Source organism: Colletotrichum jinshuiense, chromosome 5 (assembly GCF_051148585.1).
Source record: "Colletotrichum jinshuiense chromosome 5, complete sequence".
Lineage (NCBI taxonomy): Eukaryota > Fungi > Ascomycota > Sordariomycetes > Glomerellales > Glomerellaceae > Colletotrichum > Colletotrichum jinshuiense.
The window spans coordinates 772,514-792,572 of NC_139312.1; the positions used below are offsets into that span (position 1 = coordinate 772,514).

The following is a 20,059-nucleotide window of genomic DNA, read 5'->3' on the forward strand; positions in this document are numbered from 1 at the left end:
AAAAAGGAAGAAAAAAAAAAGGTCATTTCATCTCTCCCCGCCCGCCCCCAAAAAGGAGGCGCGCGCACACACGCACACATGGACACCAAAAGATGCGTCCCGTCCCGTCTGCCTGGTCTCAGACCCAATTTTTTCGCATAGAATGTTGTTGTTTCTTGCCGACTATCGCGTTGGTCCTGCCGCGTTTGTTTATACCATTGGGTTCCCCTCTCCCGACTTGCACAAAGGCCATGAGAATAAAATAGGGGGGAAAAAAGGGGCGCGCAAGACGGAGGACACAAATCCTCAGAACCTTGACACGAAAAGAAAAAGGGGCGGAGGGGGGGGATAGGAGGCAATTCAAAGGATGAGAGGAGGATGGAAGGTGTCCTTCGATCTCCCCCAACCCCTTCCCATGGTATCTCCTGCACCAGACGACCCCGGAAAACAAAGACTTTGAAAGATGGAATAGAATAAAAACGAATAAACACACTAGAGTTCGATGGTATCATTGTCCAATGACCAGTCCCGAGACCCTCGAGTCCGCCAAAAGAAACCCCCTTCCTCTTCCCCCTCCTCCCCCCCACCACCACCGATGAATGACATGAGGATGAATTTGGGGAGAGAACAAGGAAAACAAAAAACACGCGAGCCCATTTCTCCGAGATGCATAATGCAGCTAATACCAGACGAATATAAATAAATGAGAAACAACCAGCTGATGCCGCAATGGATAGACGCGATAATCGGGGTTGCTTCTTCCCATCGTGAAGCATGGGAACGGCATAAACATGTCAAACCCCGCAGAAAACGAGAAAATAAAAATGCCCGGAGAGGAAACCTTCGAATCCAAACAAGGGGCGCGAACCTGACTCGTTGCAAGTCGTCTTTTATATGCAGTTCCTCCTCCTCCGCCTGTTCCCCACCCATTCCTCCCCCCTTCCCAAGGCCCCCCCTCGAGAATTCCAAGTCGTCTAGAAACGATGGTGATATAGTAAATATTCCCGTCCCTCCTTATCCCAATGCTGCCGCCCCCCTCCCTCCTTCGTCACTTTCCATATTGTTGCCCGAGTTCGAATTTTCGGTTGCTGCTAGCCCCTCTCGCAGTCAACCAACATGTTTGGCGGCGCCGACTGTTCGCCAAATCATTAACGGGCGAAAAGTCGCAGTCCCCCTGGGTGACAGGTGCCGTGCCCTGGGGTGGGAGGTCAGGTAGCGTCAGTGTTTGCGTGTAAGGGGGGTCCCGGGAGAGTCAAGTAGGTACGAGAAATAAATCGAATTCGCAAAACGCCGGTTCATGGATGTTGTTGGGTATGAGAATTCGTGATCAGAAGCGGCCCCGGCCCGTACATCAGCTTCGCCCGCCTCCTCTCAATTAGTGTCCCCCTTTTCCATGTTCTCCAAACATTCGGCCCGCCCGAGTTGTCGCCAGTAAGCGCCCACCGTCTGGCGTCCTTCCAGTTGTACACTTATTGCCTTCCATTACATCTGCATGTGGTAGCCTTGTGCGTGATTCGGCCCATGTCCTGATCCGTTGCTCAGCATGCGGTGTGCCTGACTCGGGGAGTTGTTCGCGCTGCGATGGTTAGGCTCGACCGCGTATGACATGGACATTGGACCCTGCTGGTGAGGGTGAGAATGAACCGGCGGCGCGGACTGAGGTGGCGGTGGCGGTGGGGGAGGCGTAGGCCCCGTAATACTGGCCGAGCTTGAGAAGCTGCTGGAACCCACTCTTGCGTCGTTGTTGGGGAAGAGGTCCCTCTCGATGTGCTGAAGTATGTGCATATCGATCGTCAACGAACTGGATGCCTGGGCATGCATGTTGAGCATATCGATAGTGCGCTTGAAAAGGTACCGGAGCTGTGCGCCGTCGACCAGCTGGTGGAGGTAAGGGTCCCGATACGCTGCAGCCAAGATCAAGAGGTTGCCCCATTGCCTACGGATTGGTCAGTACAGTCTTGGTGGTCCGTGGCACCTTGGGTCACTTACGCGTGCGCTGTGCCGAAGATGTTGGTCACAAGGAGTCGTTTGCCATCGACACCATGGAAAGCCAGCGTGCTTTGGATGAGAGCCGCAATGCCTCTTTCGGCGTACGCAGTAACATTCGAGTCGAGCGATTCATATCCCGTGATACCGTGCCCGTGCCCCACGAACGCGGATGCGTCATGCTGGGTGAACACTCCGATACCTCCTACGGTTTCCTTGTTAAGCATGCCCGCGCCATCGGGCCGCTGCTTCAGTTTGTCCGAGAACTCCAGCACAAACCTGATGAATGGCCGGTAGATGATGACTCGAGCGCCCCAGTACTTGGCGCGCAATCTTGCCTCCATGAGGTCGTTCGCCGGCGGGTCATTCTCATTGAAGTGGAAGTCTGCCGAGACCCACGCCATGGTCCGCAGCTGCTCTTCCAAGGCCTGGACCTTCTTCATCTTCTCGTTAATGGGAACATATTGTTCCTTGGGGTCGTACAGCAAGTTGTGGATCGTGTTCAGCGTCTTGCGCAGGTAAAGCTGCCCGACGTAAGACTCGCGGACCTTGACCGAGAAATCGTTCTCCATCAGCTTCGTGTTAGGCCACGGCATCAGGTACTCGTAGTCGAGACATCTCGACCGTGGAAGTTCGAGTTCCGCAATAATGTCACTGCAAATCGTCAGCATTCACTATCCAGTGACGACAGGCGGGAAAGCGAGCGCCTACTTTTCCAACTGAAGGCAGCTCCAGTACGCGAGAAGCACCTGGTTGTCACGCTTCCGTTCAACGGGATTGCTTAGCCCCATCTTGGAGAAGCGATCCATATCACTGTGTATAATCTGTTAGCAACCGTCTCTCTCACCAGTCCCTCGCCCCATCTCGCGTTGCTTACCGGCGCATAATCATGTTCAGGGCCCGGGCGGCGCTGAAAAACATGGCGTTGCTCTCCAGCACTCTGCCCAGTTGGCCATGGTATAGGCCGGCGAAAATAAACGTCTGCGCGTGCTTCATGGTCCATCCCGCCAAGTGGTTGCCCATGATATCGGAAGCATAGGCGAAGTACTCCAGTCCTGGAATGATATCGTAGTTGCGTTTCAGCGTCTGGGCCGCCTTCATGGCGGTTCCTTGCATCGACTGCCTCCGGCTCGGAAGAAAGTTGCCTTGCTCCTTGGGCGAGGGCAGCCCCGAGGACTGGGAGTGCGAAGAATATGATGGAGGCGATGCCTGCGCCTGTCCGGGGGACGACGGGTATCCGTTCCTGTTCATTGGGGAGTTTTGGGAGTGTTCCACGAAGTCGCGAGGTAAGTCCGGGATCTTGGTGTTATGTTGGCAGATCTTGCCCAACGCCAGAATGACCAGGACAAGGGCGTTCTCGATGGTCCGGTGCGGTCTGCCGGGCTTCTTAGGCAGTTGGACGGGCTCTTCCGGCTGGTCGGTGGCGGGAGAACGCTTCCGCTTATTCGACATGTCGGGGCCGGCTGGCGGCGCAAACTTGGCAACACCGGGGGGGGCCGACGTCTTCGTCTTCTTGTCGGCTTGCGCGATGTTCTCCAGGAAACGTCTGACCAGGGTTCTGAGGTCGCCGGGCGTGAGGATCGGGTGCAGGCTAAGGACGTGCTTCTCGAAACTGGCCACGTACGACCTGACCTTTTCATCGCTGAAGTCCGGGTGGCCGTCGGGCGTGAGCGTCTGGCTGGTGTACGCCATGCTCGTGGGCGGGCTCAGCCCACCGACCTGACCCCAGGCCTCGGCAGGTGAGGGCGAATTCCCGGTCTCGGAGTAACTGTCTTCGATATTGTCGATGGTTCCGAACGCCTCAGCCGCGGTGCTTCCATTGTACGTCACACCCTCCTTGCGCTCTTGGCCACTGCCCTCGCCGCGTCCGTAAAGTCGCAACACTCCACGCTTCTCCTCCTGGGCGATGGGGTATTCTTGAGGGTACTTGACGCCCTCTTTCTCCAAGATCGACCGGGTCATCTCCTTGATTCCTGGCCACGACAGCATGGTATCGGCTCGAGTGGTGTGGTTTGCGGGGATCGATGGCGGCCCTGGCGCCACCGGCGGTCCTGGCGGTAGTTCTGGTACCTCGTCGCCTTCCATATCCGCATCGTGCATTTGCTGCGCGGGTAGGTCCGTCTCACCCACGGCCATGGGCTGCGGCTCGTGCATCTGTTCTTGGGGAGGTGGGTAATTATCCACGGGCGCTGTTACCGGAGAGGGCGACTTGCACTTTTCCATCGGGGAATGGTCTGATACCGGCGGTTCGTTCTCCATCTTGATGTTGTGCATATGCAACGTCTTCTCCATGCTCCTCATCCACTGGTTCTGGACCTCGAACTGCGCCTCGAACTTGGCCTCCATCGCGCTCTTCATCTCGGAAATGGCCTCCAAAATGTCGGTTTGGCCCTTGTCGATCCTGGCTTCCTGGTTAGCGAGAACGCCTTGACAGAACAATGAGGGGGGTGGGAGAGAGAGGTCGACTAACGCCTTGGGGATGGGGTCGCGATATTTGCACTCGACGCCCTTCTCGCGACAACTCTTGCAAGGCTTCGTTTCGTCGCACTTTGCCTTGAGCTGCCGACAGCTGTCGCAAGCCTACAGACATGGGGTTAGCGCAAACCTAACCAACAGTGCCAAACCGGCCACCGCGCAGTCGTACCTGAGAGGCTCTTGTTGCCTTCCGCTTCTGAGAAGAGGCATACGAAACGCTATATATCGATTCTGGAGGAGGTGGTGCTTGGTACGGTGCTTGATCATAATGTTGAGGAGGGGGCTGCTGTTGCGGCGGCGGCGGAGGCGGCTGCTGCTGCTGTTGCTGGGGGATCTGCGGCGGCGGAGGAAAGGAGCTTCGGTAGCCCCCCGGCGTGGGGGGCATCTGCTGCGGCGCGTTATCGTAACTCATGTGTCGTCGAGAGTCGTCGGGGTACGGCTGGTGAGAGGGGTGCGGCGGCGCAGAGTGCGGCGGGGGAGGTAGGCCGTCTGCTGGCCCGCCTCCTGTCGAGTGTGGACGGCGAGGGTGGGCGAGGTTCTCGTCGTGCGGTTCCCTCTTCACGCCGCCAGGGTCTCGGTGAGGAAACGGGGGGTACGAAGGGTGGGCGGGTGAGGGCGGGTGTCGATAGTGGTCCTGCATCGGGGTGTACGGAGGCTCTTGGTCATGATGTCGTCGTTCTTCGGGATGGTGTTGAGCCGGGCGAGGAGGATGGAGAGGCTCAACGGAGCGAGGAGGATACGGCGTCGGGTGCTGGTATGGCGCAGGCGGCGCGGCGTGGTGCGGTGGTTGAGGAGCCTGGTGAGGCGTCGAGGGGTGAGAGGGCGGCGGGTGCAGTGGTGGTAGATGGTGTTGCGGTCCGCCGGTTGGTGACCACGGATTGGTACTCGAGAAACGGGGACGTTTGTTGTCAGGCTGCCCCGGATCCATGCTTGATATATATGTACATGCGTACAATGCTTATGAAGAAAAAAAAAACAAGAGACGAAGCGAAAAAAAAATAGGGTCAGGCCAGGTCCGCGAAGGAGGTGGCGGCCATGGAAAAGCTATGGGCAACGAGGAGCAAGTCCAGTCCGGTCCGGTCCAGTCTCAGTGCCGGGCGCAACGCAACGCAACGCAACGCGAGGCAGTGGACGGGGATGGGAGGAGCAAAGGACGAGCAAGCAGCCAAGCAAGCAAGCAATCAACCAAGCAGACGGGCAGACGGACAGCCTGTGAGAAGGCGTACGGGGGGACCGGAGGCTAGGTCTGGGTTTCTGGGGCAGCAATTGGAGGCTCAGCGTTTGGATGAAAGCATGGGGCGGCGGTCCTGCTGGCGTACTGTACTGATACTGACTGCAACGTAGACACGCAGGAAGGGCAGGTCGGTGTGAAAGTCGGACAAGACGGTGTGTCGGGATCTGAGTTGGAGCAGAGGCGGCGGCGGCGGAGGCGCGACGGCGAGCTCGAGGCGGTTTGAGGTGTTCCCGGCAGTATGGTTCTTGAAACTTGGGAGACGGGATTTTCCACTCTGCGAATGCGCCCGGATACCCAAAGTATGCAACGGAAGGGGAGGGATCAGCGCGTTGGGCAGAGATGGAGCTTCCCTATTCTTTACTCTCGCAACTCTCGAAATTGCCCTTGACGTGACGGGGGGTGAGGTGGGAGCGAGGTGGGGAGGGCTTTTGGAGAGAGGGAAAAAGAAGGTCGAAAAAAAAAACCCGTCAAACCAAGCGGCGGCGACGGAGGATGGTGATGTCCAGGTCGCCAATATACCTTGCCCGCAGAGATGAGCGGCACGGTACAAGGTACAGGCAGTAGTGGAGGCGTCGGGATAAGGCACAGGGAGGTGGGCGTATTGGGTACAGGTTGGGGGGGGGGGGCAGAAAACGGGCACCACCTCCAAGGCGGTCTGAGTCTTGACTCTGGAGCTTTGCCGGGAGGGGGGGGGTATTGCAAAGTACTTTGACTCGGAGGGAGTGTGGGAGTGCGAGAGGGAAGACTGAGAAGGCGACTGACAGAGACGGAGGGTGGGTAGTTGTACCCTGGCAAATCCAATCGACCCTGCCAAGTCGAAAAGTCTCGAAAAAGCTAACAGGGCCAGGGGTTTCATAAAAACAGCAAGGGTGGGCGGTGGTAATGGTAGTGGGAATAGACGAGGACGAGAGAAGAAAAAAATATATAAAAAAATAAAAATAAAATGCAGAGGCGGCAATCTGGGATTGGAACTGGGACAGGGATCTTTGGTGAGCAGACGAGGGGGAGCCGTCGTCGTGCTTTGCGCCTCGAAAAAAAGGGAGGGGAGGCGTGGCATTAGCAAACCTCCGCCGTTTCTCCCACCACGCGCCGCTCTGGAAAAGGATAAGAGGCCCAGCCGAGTGAGGTGCGTGCGTTCCTGACTGGGTTGGAGCGTGTGTGTGTGTGTGTCTTGCGTGTGTGCTCTGTACCATGTATGCTTTGCTTTGCTTCGCTGGGCTGGGCTGGGCTGGGCCGCTTCCCCAAAAGCCGCATCGAATGTACACGCCCATGTACAGAGAGAGGGGAGGTACCTAGGTCGTGCCGAACCGTACAGAGTACCGAGGGTTACCTATACCGTCTTTGGATATCCTTCACTGTCCAGTTACGTAGATGCATGGATGCCCACCAGACTGGGAACTTCACAACGTGCGTGCTGTGCTGCCTCTGTTGTGGACTGCGGCGCGGTACCTGGACCGCCGATACATGACATACTAGACACAGCATCATCCAAGTCGACGACAGTCAGGGATGAGCGGTGACCGGCAAGCAGACCGACTCAGGCGTTCCCATACATCCATCCACCATCTATCCATTCATCCCGACACCGCTCTCCCACACGCTTATTGCGATGCAGCTGCTCTCGTCGTCTTTCCAAGGCAATGCCAGCAGGACGGGACGCGCCGCCCGGAGAAGCTGTCGGAAGGAGGGGGGGGGCAGGAATTCATGGATGGCCGAACCTCAGCGACGGGTCCTCCCCTCATGCCCTCGTGGACGGCATTCTGGATCATGCTCCATGCCAGAGAACTGGAGATGGGTGGTCACGGGATTCGAGAAGGAAATTTGCTCCCCAGCAAACGACCGAGCAAAGGAATGGCGAGGTTCCGCTTTTCTGGGGCTCTTTTCCCCCTCTCATGTCTTGCCTCCAGGAACTACGTCGTTGTGTGGCCCGGAGCCAGTACACTACCGTGTACGGTGTGATGGGTAAAAGACGGTCAAGTCCTGGGAGAGGGTCTGATTGATGTATTAGGTTTGTATTCGGTTTGGGAGCCCGCGCCGTGCGATGCGACGGGAAGCCAGCGTGAACGGGTGCGGAGCAAGCAAGCATCCACGTTGACGCCACACATATTGGCCGGTAGGACTCGTCGTCACTTGACCGCTGCGGCATCTTGTCATGTATCCGGACACCGGCCGCCAGAGCAAGCGAGCCATGTCTGAAGTAGGGCCCGACGGATCGTGGCGGCGCGCGGCGGGCGCTCCCCAACCTGCCCTGCCCTGCCCTCCTCGTAGCGAAGGCGACGTGAGTCGCGAGTCGTGAGTCGTGGCGAGAAACAAGCGTCGACGTTATTTTAGCGGATTAATTGTCGCACACAAGGGGCCACTCCTGCTGGCGCGAGGCAAAGGACGGCGGGAGTGCAAAAAAGCCTCGTCTGGGGTTAACTGCTTGGCGAATCATCCTCGTTCAGGACCGGCGATATACCACGTAGGTAAATAAAAATAAAAATATAAAATAAAATAAAATAAAGAGATGCATTAGACGAAAAGGTCCGTTCGGGGAGGGACAAATTACGCGACGCGAGAGACGCCGGGGGGGCAGAGCTGAAAACCGGAGCCGCTCCCCGTCGCACTGATGGTCGAACTGTCAGGAGGCATCGCGCGCGCGCCGGGCAGAAGAATGAGCGCGGGGGCGGGCGTGACTGTTAACTGTTCCTGAAAGCTCGAGTGCGAATTAGCGAGTAATGCGCATGATGTCGGATATCGTTATGTCGAACTGCTGCCCAGCATGGACGGTGCTGAGGGCCAGAGAGGATGAAAGCGCAAATATGCGGCGCTCCCATGGTCCAAGGGACCGGTACCTGGATAGTACTGCTGGAAAGACTCGGAACGCCGAGGGATCTGCTGGCTGACCGGGGTGCCTTGGACGGACTGAGGGTCTGAGGGACTGCGCGCGACTGAGATGTGGGATGAGATGGGATGGGAGGGGGAGGGGTAGGCTTTAGGCGAGGGGCAAGGGGGGGCGTCTGGCGAGGGGGAAGATGACAGCAGCCTCTCCTGCGCGTTGGTGGTGGTGTTGGTGGTGGTGGTGGTGGTTTTTGTGAGGGGAGGAGGGCGGTGGGAGGGTAGCGACGGGGTTACCAGAGCTGATGGAGGTCCAGTGCAGTTGCTTGCTTACCAGCTACAAAGTAGCTAGCTGGCTAGCTAGCTAGGCCGCGTGCAAAGAAGCAAGGGAGCAAGGATACTAACTATGTCCTAGATGCTATGCTGCCCGTCAGTCGTGGTTAGCTGCCGAAATGGAGGTGAGGGGGAGGGCACCCGAGACAGGCGCAGGCGGCAGGCGTGAAGTGCCAGATGAAGGCTGGTAAGAGGCGGCGCCGAGGGTTGACACAAAGTCGTACCAAGTACGGGCTGGGCGTGACTTTTTTTTTTTTTTTTTTTTTATCTTTCCGCCCACTGCTTGCTCGGCCGCAACCCGACTTTCCAGAAGGTTTAATGGGTGATGTCATCCAGCGACGGCCATGTCTGCCAATGGTCCGCTGACCCGGGTAGTTTGAGTCCAGGTCTGAGTTCGAGTCTGAGTCTTGCTCGTTCTGGGCCTCGTCGCAAGGCTTCAAGCGTTTTCTGGTGACGACTTGGTTCGAACGGGGTGAGGGGGAGCTGTTGGAGCTCTCCCCTTTCGGGTTGCCGCGGACAGACCGTCAGCCGGGTCGGTCAAAGGCACGTCCACTTGGGGCGGCGGTGGCTCTGGACATGGAGGAGTACTGGCATTAAGGTGAGGCGGAGGGCAGGGAGCAAGGTACCCTTCGAGTACTTCCAGCCCCTCTCGTTTTGGGGCGAGAGGCTTTTTGAGCATGGCCGACACCAACCACACCAGCCCGCGTCGTCTGGTGTTAGTTGGTACTCATTGAAGCGCGACTTGCGGCGCGGGTTCCCAGCTCTGGTGAATGCTCCATATACCGCAACGGTCAGGTGCTGCCAATCATTTTGGTGGGAAACAAGTTCTCTTTCTTGCACCGTTGTTCCTCTGGCCTGCACTGCTCTCCGTCTCCCTCACTCACCCCAGTTCTCGAGCACGTCTCCTGCGTCCCTGACTGATCCGATTCCCAATAACTCGAACATGCCGCCCACAAATCTCCAATAAACCCAACCAAAAAGAACAGGAAGGAGAAGAAAAAAAAGGAAGAAAAGGCCGCCGCCAGCGATTCGGCACAGAGGATTCCCATCAGTGTGGGCCTGCATGGTGGATTACGCCCAGGATTCAGGACGGTTTGAAATTTTCTTCCTTTTTTTTTTCGTCCTTCCCTCCCCCAAGTCGGACCCCCCCCCCCCCCCTCTCTTCCCTTCAACTCACGCCTTTGCGGTCGGTCCGTATTTCCACTAAGCGTCAATGCTGCGTTGTAACTCTACAGACAAGAGACGACGGTGTCTCGGAGTTTGGCGACTAGACGGCCATGGTCCTTGGAGGGCTTGCCTGGGCTGAGATTGCCAAAGACAAAGCGGATTCCCACTTTTTGAATACAATGTTGGCCACCCCCCCCCCGGCGCCGACCTGAATGAAAATAGTGCCCGCAGCGATACGGATAGATACCATGGGAACAAATAAATAATTAAAAACAAAAACCGCGCTTGGCCGCCTTGTCTGCCCCGGATTCGAATTCGGCAGCGCCGGCGAACGTCACGGCACGTGGGTAGAGGGCGGCCGTGTGTCGAGGGGAGAAAAAAACCATGTTCCATCTCACCAATACCACAACTGGCCGTTTGGTGCCACCGGGAAACAAGGTTTCGTGGGGCAGGGGCAACGTTTGGCTAGGGACGCTGCCATGTTGCTGCCCTTCCCAGTCCCCAGGGACCACAAGCCTCAACTTGGAGTAGCTGCTGCTGCTGGCTGCTGGTACCCGTGGCGCGTACCGTACGATGGTGATATTCGGGCATCGTCAGTGCTCGACCACTGCATCATGACGACTCTTGCCGTGAGCTAAGAGCAACGAGGTTGTAATTTGGAAGAGAGAGAAAAACAAAACCCTGACACACACCCTCCCTAGGCCAGGAGAATGGTCCCCAGAGTTTGCGTCGCAGCGAGCAAAACCCTACCAGCGGGCAAATGGTGTCGGAATTGACAGCTCATCGGGCCCTTTCGTGCAGAGAAGGATAACGCGGGATACCTGCGCGCGAGATGCGACTGCCGATGTGTGATGCGACCGATGGCCCGCAGCTGCCACCCAATCGTCGGGAATGCTGGCCAACGAGCCGTGCCATTGCTCCAAGTCTCGCAGGTACCGCCAAGTACTGGCTGTTAGTTCCGGACACTAGAGGTCATCACCCAGCAGGGGGGAGGGAAACCACGCCCTCGAACCTCCTTGGCTTCGAAAACGGGTCAAAGGCTGCCGAGCCCAGCCCGAGCGTGAGGTACCGAGGAGGGGGGGAATCCTTTGGAAGATCCCTGCCCTGTCCAGCCTCCTCTGGCGTTCTGCTAAGGTCAGCGTGACCGCGCAGCGCCGCCTCCGAGTGCGCGCTTGTAGCCAGAAGGGTTTACCTGCGAGGCTGGAGAATGAGGCGTGCGCTGGCTGATGGCATCACGGGATGGGATGGCATGCAGGGCGGAGAGACTCTCCGGCAGACGGAGCAATGACCGCTGCCAGTGATAGTAAGCCCGTCTTCTTGAGCCAATGCCTGGCCCGTCATCGCCGAGACCATTCCATGCTATGTGGTTGGTGTACGTCGTCGAGCTCGATATGCCGGCCTATCGTATTCAAGCTTACTCCTTGGAACGAGTGTCGGCACATCCAGCTTGAAATTAAGAGTCATGGAAACACCCCGTGCCTTTCGAGGCTCCGTAATCAACGTCCGACTACACTCTCTGAAGGTTTGAATGCGACCCCACGGGCCAGGGCGCGCGTCCAGAGGAGCGCCCAGGCGGCCGTTGAAATGAGCATGCAACCTGACCCAAGTGAAGAGCTGCTGCAACAGGAGGCTCACTGCTTGTTGTGTGTGTAACAATCAGTCTCGTCACAAGGCCTTCCTTGAAGACAATGTTCGACCCCGCCAAAGCAGGCCGTTCACGCCGCCGCTTCTCGACGTGGTTTGCGCTCCAGGATTGGCTCGTCCTTATCGCTCGCTTTGCACTTTGCAGCAACCTGTGGCAGGTGTCGGAGGCCCTTGTTGAAGACATATGAGTCGCGCGGTCCTTGCTGGACAAGGGCAAGGCGGCTGAAGGGGGGCACTATGTGACTTGTCGGAGCTCGCTCCGTTTACATAGAAGCGTGCTCAATCCCACCGAAAAATCGATATATCGGAATACGCAGTAACTCCCCGTCAGAGTAATTGATGCCACTTCAAGCTGCGCTCGCCTCGGCCGTGATGACTAGCGGCTGATATCATGCCTTGGACACACCGTTTGCTGCCGTGGACGGAGTCGAAAAAGCTGGGCCACTGCGGTGTCAATCTTTTCAGCATGCAGATGCCGCAAGACATGGAGCGGTTCGACCCATCCAATGAGACGTCGGCCCCCGTTGCGTCATTGGCGCTGAATGATATGCCATCTCGATCCGACCGGCTTCTCTCCTCTCTGCCTCTCACTCTCTCGTCATAGCCATCGCGACATGGACTGCATAAAAAACATCGCCAAGCAAGCACTGCTGTCAGCCTCGAATCAGTCACCGCCTTTTGCTGCCCATCGTGGGGAAGGAAGGGTTCGTGATCTGCGGGCATAAAGGCCATCAGTGGGCCGGTATGGTTGATGGATACGGGGACCACCCACGCATAGTGTACAAATAGCTGGTCTTGTACGGATACATAGTAAACCATCGGTCTAATCAGAAGATGGAAACGCCCCCGCAACGTCAGCAAACCGGTAACGCCCAATTTCTTCATCTAGCAAAGAGCATTGGGCGGGCTCGGAGAGACTACTCAACTGCCGTTATGGCATTTCTGCACGCCCCTCAGGTTGCCCAGTTTCCTGCCAGAGAGATGATGACCGTCCGGTCTGCGTGCGACGAAATGCTGTGCAACGTTCTCCCTCTCACATCGGCTCGCCATGATCGCCAGCTAAGGTTCTGGGGCGCAGGTGTTCCGCTGTCGACAAATAACCCACAGTGACAGTCCCGGGGTGGATGATCGACTCTTCCTTCACCAGCCTTCTTTCTCGCTCATGACCCCATCGCCAAGTAAATACCTGGGTCCCCGGGCAGGCGTCGTGGAACGCCAGTCCCTCAGGCCGGCCGCCTTTCTCCATCCTAGATGCTGATGAACAGAGATGGCAGTATCGAAATGGCCTGACTTTGACTCGGAGGTTGCATCTGCTGGGCTGCTCCCTGCAACCAGAGCCTGCAGACTTGCCCTCAACGTCCGTGTCCTTGGCTGCAGGAAGGCGTGCGGCATAGCAAAACAGCGGCATTGTGAACCGCGCAACGAGCATGCCAGGGACATACATAGAAGGGTCCTCTATGAGTATCCGAGCGCAAGATAGACAATGTCACGAGATAGGAAACTGACGTCTCCCGCTTCCAGCTGGGCAGAACCTTCTCCGACGTGGTCAACGACAAACCGCGACCTCCCAAGGCATGTCACATAGACTTTTACTTAATGTTTCTGTAGGGATAGCAAGTCGGCGAGCTTCGCTCGCAGGAGGTGGAAACTGGCTTTGTGTTCGTCTCGTCTCTTAAACGCCCATGGAGTGACCCCATCAAACAAACGCAGAGCAGCCGTTGGGGCGGAAACTCTACTCAAAAAGCGCACACAATGCAATGTATCTGCGAAGACAATGGCTGCCTTCCATCAGACGCGGAATGCGGGGAACAAAATATAGTTCCAAGATCGGCAGGGTTCGGCCTCAATAGTGGTGCTGACGACCAAAAGTTTGTCTACTCGTGTTGTCTGTCGGAGTGCCTGGGTGTCTCGAAACTAGCTTGCTTCGTACGCAGCCGCATTCATCTTGGGGACTTGAGCAGACATACACAAGCAACGTGTGTGTCCAGCGCCTCCCCTCGGCGAGAAGCCCTCGTCCAGCGTCGGTGATTACGAGTTTACTCTACGTCCGATACTGGCTGGCTGGCGTAGCCCCTGCCGCTCACGGACGACGACAGGTTCCCAAAGGAGCAAACCGAGGAGACATTGGAGATCCGGAAATTGGCGCACCGCTGACTGGGGACGAAGGTTTACCAGGGCTACTAGGGTGGTGATGGAAACCAGTCTCGCATTGCAGATAAGCCCTAATCCTGGCAGGAAATAGCCCTCGGGCAACAGCGGGCAGCGGCGTTGAGAGCGAAGATGGGTTCGTTCCACAAAATGCCACCATGGTGCCGGTGACCGGTCCGTCGAAGAGGATATCTGAATGTCGACGGTGATTTGAGTAGACGATGTGCCTTTTACGGCTTAGGTTGCAATGAGCGCCAGAGGTGTGCGCGAGCGATAGTATGTTGCACCGTTATCATACCTAGCTATGCACCGCCGGCCAGTAGGTACTCGTTTGTTCCTCATACTTACTTTTTGAGGCCAGCAGTTGTTGCAAAATAGTCCTTTTCGGCTCAAAAGTACCCGACAAATGGCCTGAGCCGTAGAGAATTGACCCTAGGGGCTATTGCCGGCCATGTTCCATGGAACGTATCCTTGAGGATCTGGATACATGAACGTACCAAGATGTATTTTAAATGGACGACAAGGCCTTGCCCGGGATGCTTTTGTTTGCGCCCAATGGCGAACAATGGTTGGTTCCCAATCCCACGGTGCTCGAGAAAACAGCAGGCCCGCCTGACAACCCATGTTTTCATCGGTTCTCAGAATATTTCAGGCTGCAATGCACAGCGCTTGGTTTTGTGGCCTTGGGATAGATGGCTTCGGAGGCACCCCTAGTGTACAGGCGTAGATCCTTCTTGTCGGTTGGATAATTCTTGCGCCATAGCATCTGGACGAGCAAGCTTGTCCTGGAAGTTTCTGGGCCTCGGTTAGCGGTGTGCTGCTATGTATACAGCAAGATAGTCGGCCTCATCCAAGCTTGATTCCTTGTCTGATTCAGCACTTGAATCAGGCCATTACCGTCACGCCGAGGCCTCAGGATCAACATCAGTCGTCATGACCGGTCAAGACAACAAAGTCTTCACCGGTGTTCGGTCCGTTGCACAGTGTGCCAGTCGAGACACGGTCGTCGGAACAGGCTTTGCGACTTGAGTTGTGACACTGGTATTCAACAACTGGCCTTGCGTCGATCATCCCGAGCTGCATTGGGGCTCTCGCATGGCATCCAAATTTCGGAGTCAGCGCCACACGCGGGAAGGCAAGCACCCCAACGGGAGCGGAGCGCTCTGCACCCTAGAATAGCAGCCCCCAGTGTGAGGCCGGTGTCCTTCTCGGGCCTATGCGCATCCGTACGTACCCCCCGCCGGGCCTACCGTATTCTAACAAGCAGTTGACGGCCAGGAGTCGCGCCAGGTCGGGCTATCAGCTGGTGGCAGCCACGTGGACCATGTTCTGTAGAACTTTTGTTCCGTGGCTAGTAGATCGAAATCCAGACACAGTCGCAAGGAATTCCATGTCTCCAGCGTTAACTCACAGCGGGCCGAAGACAGCTTTCCGGTCAAATGACATGTTTGTGCTTTGTGCTCCGTTCCTGGAGGCGGATAACAGGTTAGATTCGGGGCCGAGAGCTCTAGAAGGTTGGATCGCCGTTCCATCCGCGGAGACTAGGACAAAGTCGTCGCTTAGCCAAAAGATGAAACTAGCCTTCGTCATGATGAAAAGGATTGCTCAATCCAGCCACGCTTGATCCTGGACATGAGGCCAGGTCCACTACGTGGAAACCCCCTTGGGGGACTGTCGGCAAAAAACCGACACGGACCCTATAGAGTACAACCATCCTGATGATAACGCATGTACCAGCAAGTGCCTGGTACGAGCCTGCTCCGCTTCTTCCTTTTCTTCCATTCCACCAGCTCTTCGGTAGATGCCGTGCTGACAGGCGACCCGGCCCACCATGTGCGAATTAGGTAATCACGAAATCCAAATCGTCGCCATTCTCGTGAGTTGTCCCAGCCACACACGTCTGTACAGCAACGCGTTTGTGAACGGGGCCGTGACGTGTGACGCGCATTCTCTTTCCATGAACGATGGCGTTCGGAATGAGCTTGTTTGTGCTATTTGGTCTCCCGATGATGGCAACTGCCGTGCCCACATCCAAAGCAGTCTCGGGGGGAGGAGTCATGGATATCGAGAAACTCCCTATTGCGCTTCGTTGCGAGCCATCTCGTGAGCTAGCTGTACTACTTGCGCCAAGTCAACGCGGAACGGAACTAGTCAGCCGTCATGCCTTGAATTCCGCCATTCGCTCATGACTGATTCGCGTCCACAGGTCTAGGGGGTTGCGTTACTACAATGTGGCGTAGTGGATGATTCCACTACGACCGGTAACGCTCGGTGCTATATTTGTGACACAAGCTGGCTTGGATGCCTCATCTCCCGTCGATAGTTGCCATATCGGAAGATCAGCCAGCTCTCTGCCGCTCGACGGCAGCCTCCTGGCCGATTTGGATGTTCCCGTTTATGAAGCATTGCAACGCTTCTCAGTACGACTGTCATACGCGCGGCACAAGTCGCAGATACCAGTGGTATTCAACACTACGTGTACCGGTAAACATACAGTTGCATCGTGGGTCACGTGACGAAAGCGACACCGAAACTGTGACACGCCCCCCATGCGAATCGCGTGGCTCTCAGGGATAAATAAAACTCAAGATCCAGCCTCCTGCCTGAATTTGGGATAGGTGGGAAATGCCTTGGGTTTCGGTCGCGCGAGGGCTATCAGGCGGTCAATGCGAGTTACACATGGCCAGGCAAACTTTCGTCGCAAGGTCGCCAAATGTTGATCTCGATGCCCAACGCAGACGGCCCTCCCGACCATTCTGTTAGGCGACGGCACAATGCCTCGTTTTGATCGCGAACCCCTAGATTTCTCCGCCGACGTTAGCGTCACCGCCGGCAAAAAATTCTTCTTCGTCAGGTTCGCACACGGCGGAGGCCAAGCCAAGACAAATAAATAAATACAAAGAAAAGGGGGGGAGGCTCCGTCCCGCGTCGCAGCCTGGGTGCAACATCTAATGAAGAACACAGTACACAACAGCACGGCGTCGGAGAGCGTTCAAGGAAGGCTAGTACTTGCAGTCCTGGTCACCCCGCCTCCTCAATCTCAATGAGGTCGAGCAAATTTCTGACCCAAGGAAAGGCCCTCAAAGGCCCATGGTGCAAAGCTGCCCATTCTGGCCACATAATGATTTACAGCATCTGGAGCCTGGTGCCAAACCTGTAGCCCCTGAAATGTCTTCTGAAAGACACCTCTCAAAAAGTCGTATTCTCGGATTGGTGTTGACGAACACGACGGTGGGTACATGACTCTGCAGCTTTTGATCTAGCCTTAACTACTAGCTTGGAAAGATGGTTTGGGCGATCATTTGCTGTGCAGCTTCTGCCAAGCTTCCCACCTCTCCGATCTTCTCTACAAATACTGTACCAAGAGCCCATCGCTGATGAACGCCCGGGGCTAGTAGCATAATCGGAGTGAGGTGCCGGATGAGACCCCCACACCGGCTACCGGACGGTCAGGCATGTACCCACCTCAACGTCCGGCCCGGTGTGCTGGATGCAACCCTAAACTTACGTGTCAATGAGATTGCGGTCAAGGGAGGCTATGACAAAGGCCACTATGAAGAAGCTTGAGTTGCTCCTTGATGCCTGGCTGGGCAGTCGGATTGTGTGTATCCATAGGACCAGATTGACCAAACCCGGCATTGAGCCTTCGTTTCCCGGATTTTCGAGTTCAAGCATGTTTGCTTCAATAAGACTCTTGTTGTAACTTCAGTGCCCAAGACGGAGATGGATGGCAAACAAACTCCTCCACTAGCATTGGAGAGTCAGCCTTCCCCGCTGAAACATAGGTTCCCCAAGGGATGGTGGGAACGTACGAATTGTGAATCAAGCCAACGTGAATCTTTTTATGCGCGTCTGGCTGCCTGGAATCTGCTTGTTGCTCATGAGCGTGCCGTATCTGGGAGAGCAATGCGATAGGTTGAGCATTGAGGCCAGTGGCAGCGACCAAACGTTTGTGTGCAATCTGAACGGACTCTCCGTCCTGTAAGATATGCCATTATCGTCGGACGGGGGAGCAAACACTAGAAGTCGTCATTCTCTGCAATGTCACCTCAAAGCGGGAACCGGAAACCAGACTTGAGAAGCGAGAAGGGGAGGACGTTTATTCTCGTATAATCTATATCTAGTCAAGTTCACCTAGATTGTAGATATTGCGAGATTGTTCCCTCGCAGCAACGGCGCTTCGAAATAAGACAGCACTCACACCGCTTTGGTCAGGATGACGGATTCAACGGGGTGCCCAAAGTTGCGAGCTGCCTTCATTCCCCTGTACCACTCGGACTTGGGTAATGTGGTACAAAAACGGTCGACAGCAGGTTTTGCCATCAGCTGGCCGACGCGCAAACAGGTGGGGTGATGGGCATCAAGGGTCCAATGCAACCACTTTCTGCAACTATGTCAAGTCTGCATGGAGTTTGCCTGACGAGATCCTTCGTTCTCGCAAGAGTTGGTTGTTCTAAATAATGCAAACACTGCAGGGGTGTATTTTGGTCTAACTGCAATGTCATCCCCCCCGGCTTTGCAGTTGATGCTGAGAAATCAGAAGAAGAGAAAGCGGTCATCGGTATATCTCTCGTGGCGCGTGAACTTGCGGCGGTCTTGAACTGCTTCTTGCTGCCTCATGGAACAAGATACGAGAGGCGCGGTGAGTTGTTTGGTGCCTGCTAGGGTGTAGGCCCGCGTGTCCATGGCAGTAGGACGGATGACACACACACGCGAGAGGCCAAGATCGACCAGAGTTGGCAACCCAAATTGCTGGCTGGGGTAAAGCGACTGGCGGCTAGGCTCGGCTCGGCTCTTAGCGGGAGAAGTCGTTGTTGTCGCTCCCCATTGCTGGCAATGGCTTAGGCGACATTGATCTTTCCGGCCTCTGATGTTTGCTGCTTGCGTTGCTACGAGGGCAAATTCCCATCCAAAGAAAACTCAAGAAATGCTTCGGTACATAACAGTACGAGATGGCAAGAAACCGTAGCACGATTCTCCCCCAATGAAGATCCATTCCTTTTCCGGGTTGATGGCAACGGTCGCCAAAAACAAAAGTACCAACAAGCGAATACCAGCAAGGGTAAATGGTAGGGAGTGTTGGGACCAACAGGCTGGTCAGGTCAAGATCTGGTAGGACACTAGGAATCGTCTGGATCGGTCATTTTCCGTCTCTTGGGGGCTCTCTTCCACGAACCAAGATCAGCAAAGTCAATTGATGTCGGATGCCGGCTCGAGTGGGCAGTCAGAGGGTGACTCGGCGGGTTAGCAATAGGGCGGGTTTCTGATGTTGGGTCGGTATCTGCGGGTATCTCCAGGCCTTCGGTGAATACCATATCTCCCTTTTTTCCCAAGACATCTTTGGCAGCTTCCTCGAGCAGGATACCAAAGGCAAGCAGGGCTGACTCATCCATGCTCCTCTCGTCTATGTTTCTAGAACCAACTTGGAAAGAGGAGTTCTGCTTGGGACCACCAAGGGCAGAATAGTAGTGGCTCGCATAGGAATGGACAGCTTTGAGGAGATCAGCGTCTGGTAAGGATGCAGGGCCAGTGTCGGGCAGATCCCTCTCATGTGCCATATAGACATCGAACTCGGCAAATCGTTCAGGCGCAGCCTTGCGGCGGAAGAGCACTTCTTCTGGTGCCAAGGCAGACGCGTTGACGGGATGTCTGCTCAGCCTGGGCGGTTTGGGTGTGCGGTTGAATGTCTTTCCATCTCTGACAGCGGCATCCAACGTACTCTCAAAGGTAATCCTACCTGGAAAACTGTTGGTAACCGAGTTGGATAGCATATGTTGGAACTGTCAAGTGCTCACCTGCGACAGCATCGTAGACGTTGGCATGTCTTTGTGGGCGTTTAGTCTCTTCAGTCAAATTTTGAGCGGGCTCTGAGTCGCTCGAACCATGGCGGTCTTCCACTGCTGGGGTTTTGTCTGCTCGTCCCTCCAGCTCCATTTTCACTGAGGCGGTCGGATCAGACGTAGTATGCCGTCTTGACTTCTTCCGCAGGCGGTCAACGAGGGCCCTTTAAATGCGAATATGCCGAGCAACAATGCGGCCCAGGTTGGGCGGAAATACACTGTCAGTTGAGTCGAAGGATAGTGGAGAGTTGGAATGAAAAGATACACAACGAATTGAAGTCGTGGACTTGTTGAGGAAACAACGATCGCTCCGCGTTGAATGAATTGTCGCTCTTGCCCTTGATCCTCAAGCTGCCTGGAAAAGGAACCAACGAACCTCTCACACTCTCAGTGAAATATTTTGGCAGGTGGGGGCCATGAGGGCGGTCTGGCCAAT

General features: G+C 55.9%; 2 protein-coding genes across 2 annotated transcripts; both read right to left on the minus strand.

The window, feature by feature from the left end:
- Positions 1-1,461: 1,461 nt before the first annotated feature.
- EsH8_V_000211 (Zn(II)2Cys6 transcription factor) lies at positions 1,462-5,368 on the minus strand (the record flags this gene model as incomplete). The annotated part of the gene is made up of 6 exons (XM_083272727.1): positions 1,462-1,915; positions 1,969-2,619; positions 2,677-2,778; positions 2,843-4,366; positions 4,436-4,545; positions 4,610-5,368. 6 exons carry the CDS (start codon positions 5,366-5,368, stop codon positions 1,462-1,464), a joined length of 3,600 nt encoding a protein of 1,199 aa, XP_083125442.1.
- Positions 5,369-18,903: 13,535 nt separating this feature from the next.
- EsH8_V_000212 (uncharacterized protein) lies at positions 18,904-19,717 on the minus strand (the record flags this gene model as incomplete). The annotated part of the gene is made up of 2 exons (XM_083272728.1): positions 18,904-19,520; positions 19,579-19,717. 2 exons carry the CDS (start codon positions 19,715-19,717, stop codon positions 18,904-18,906), a joined length of 756 nt encoding a protein of 251 aa, XP_083125443.1.
- Between the last annotated feature and the right edge of the window lie 342 nt (positions 19,718-20,059).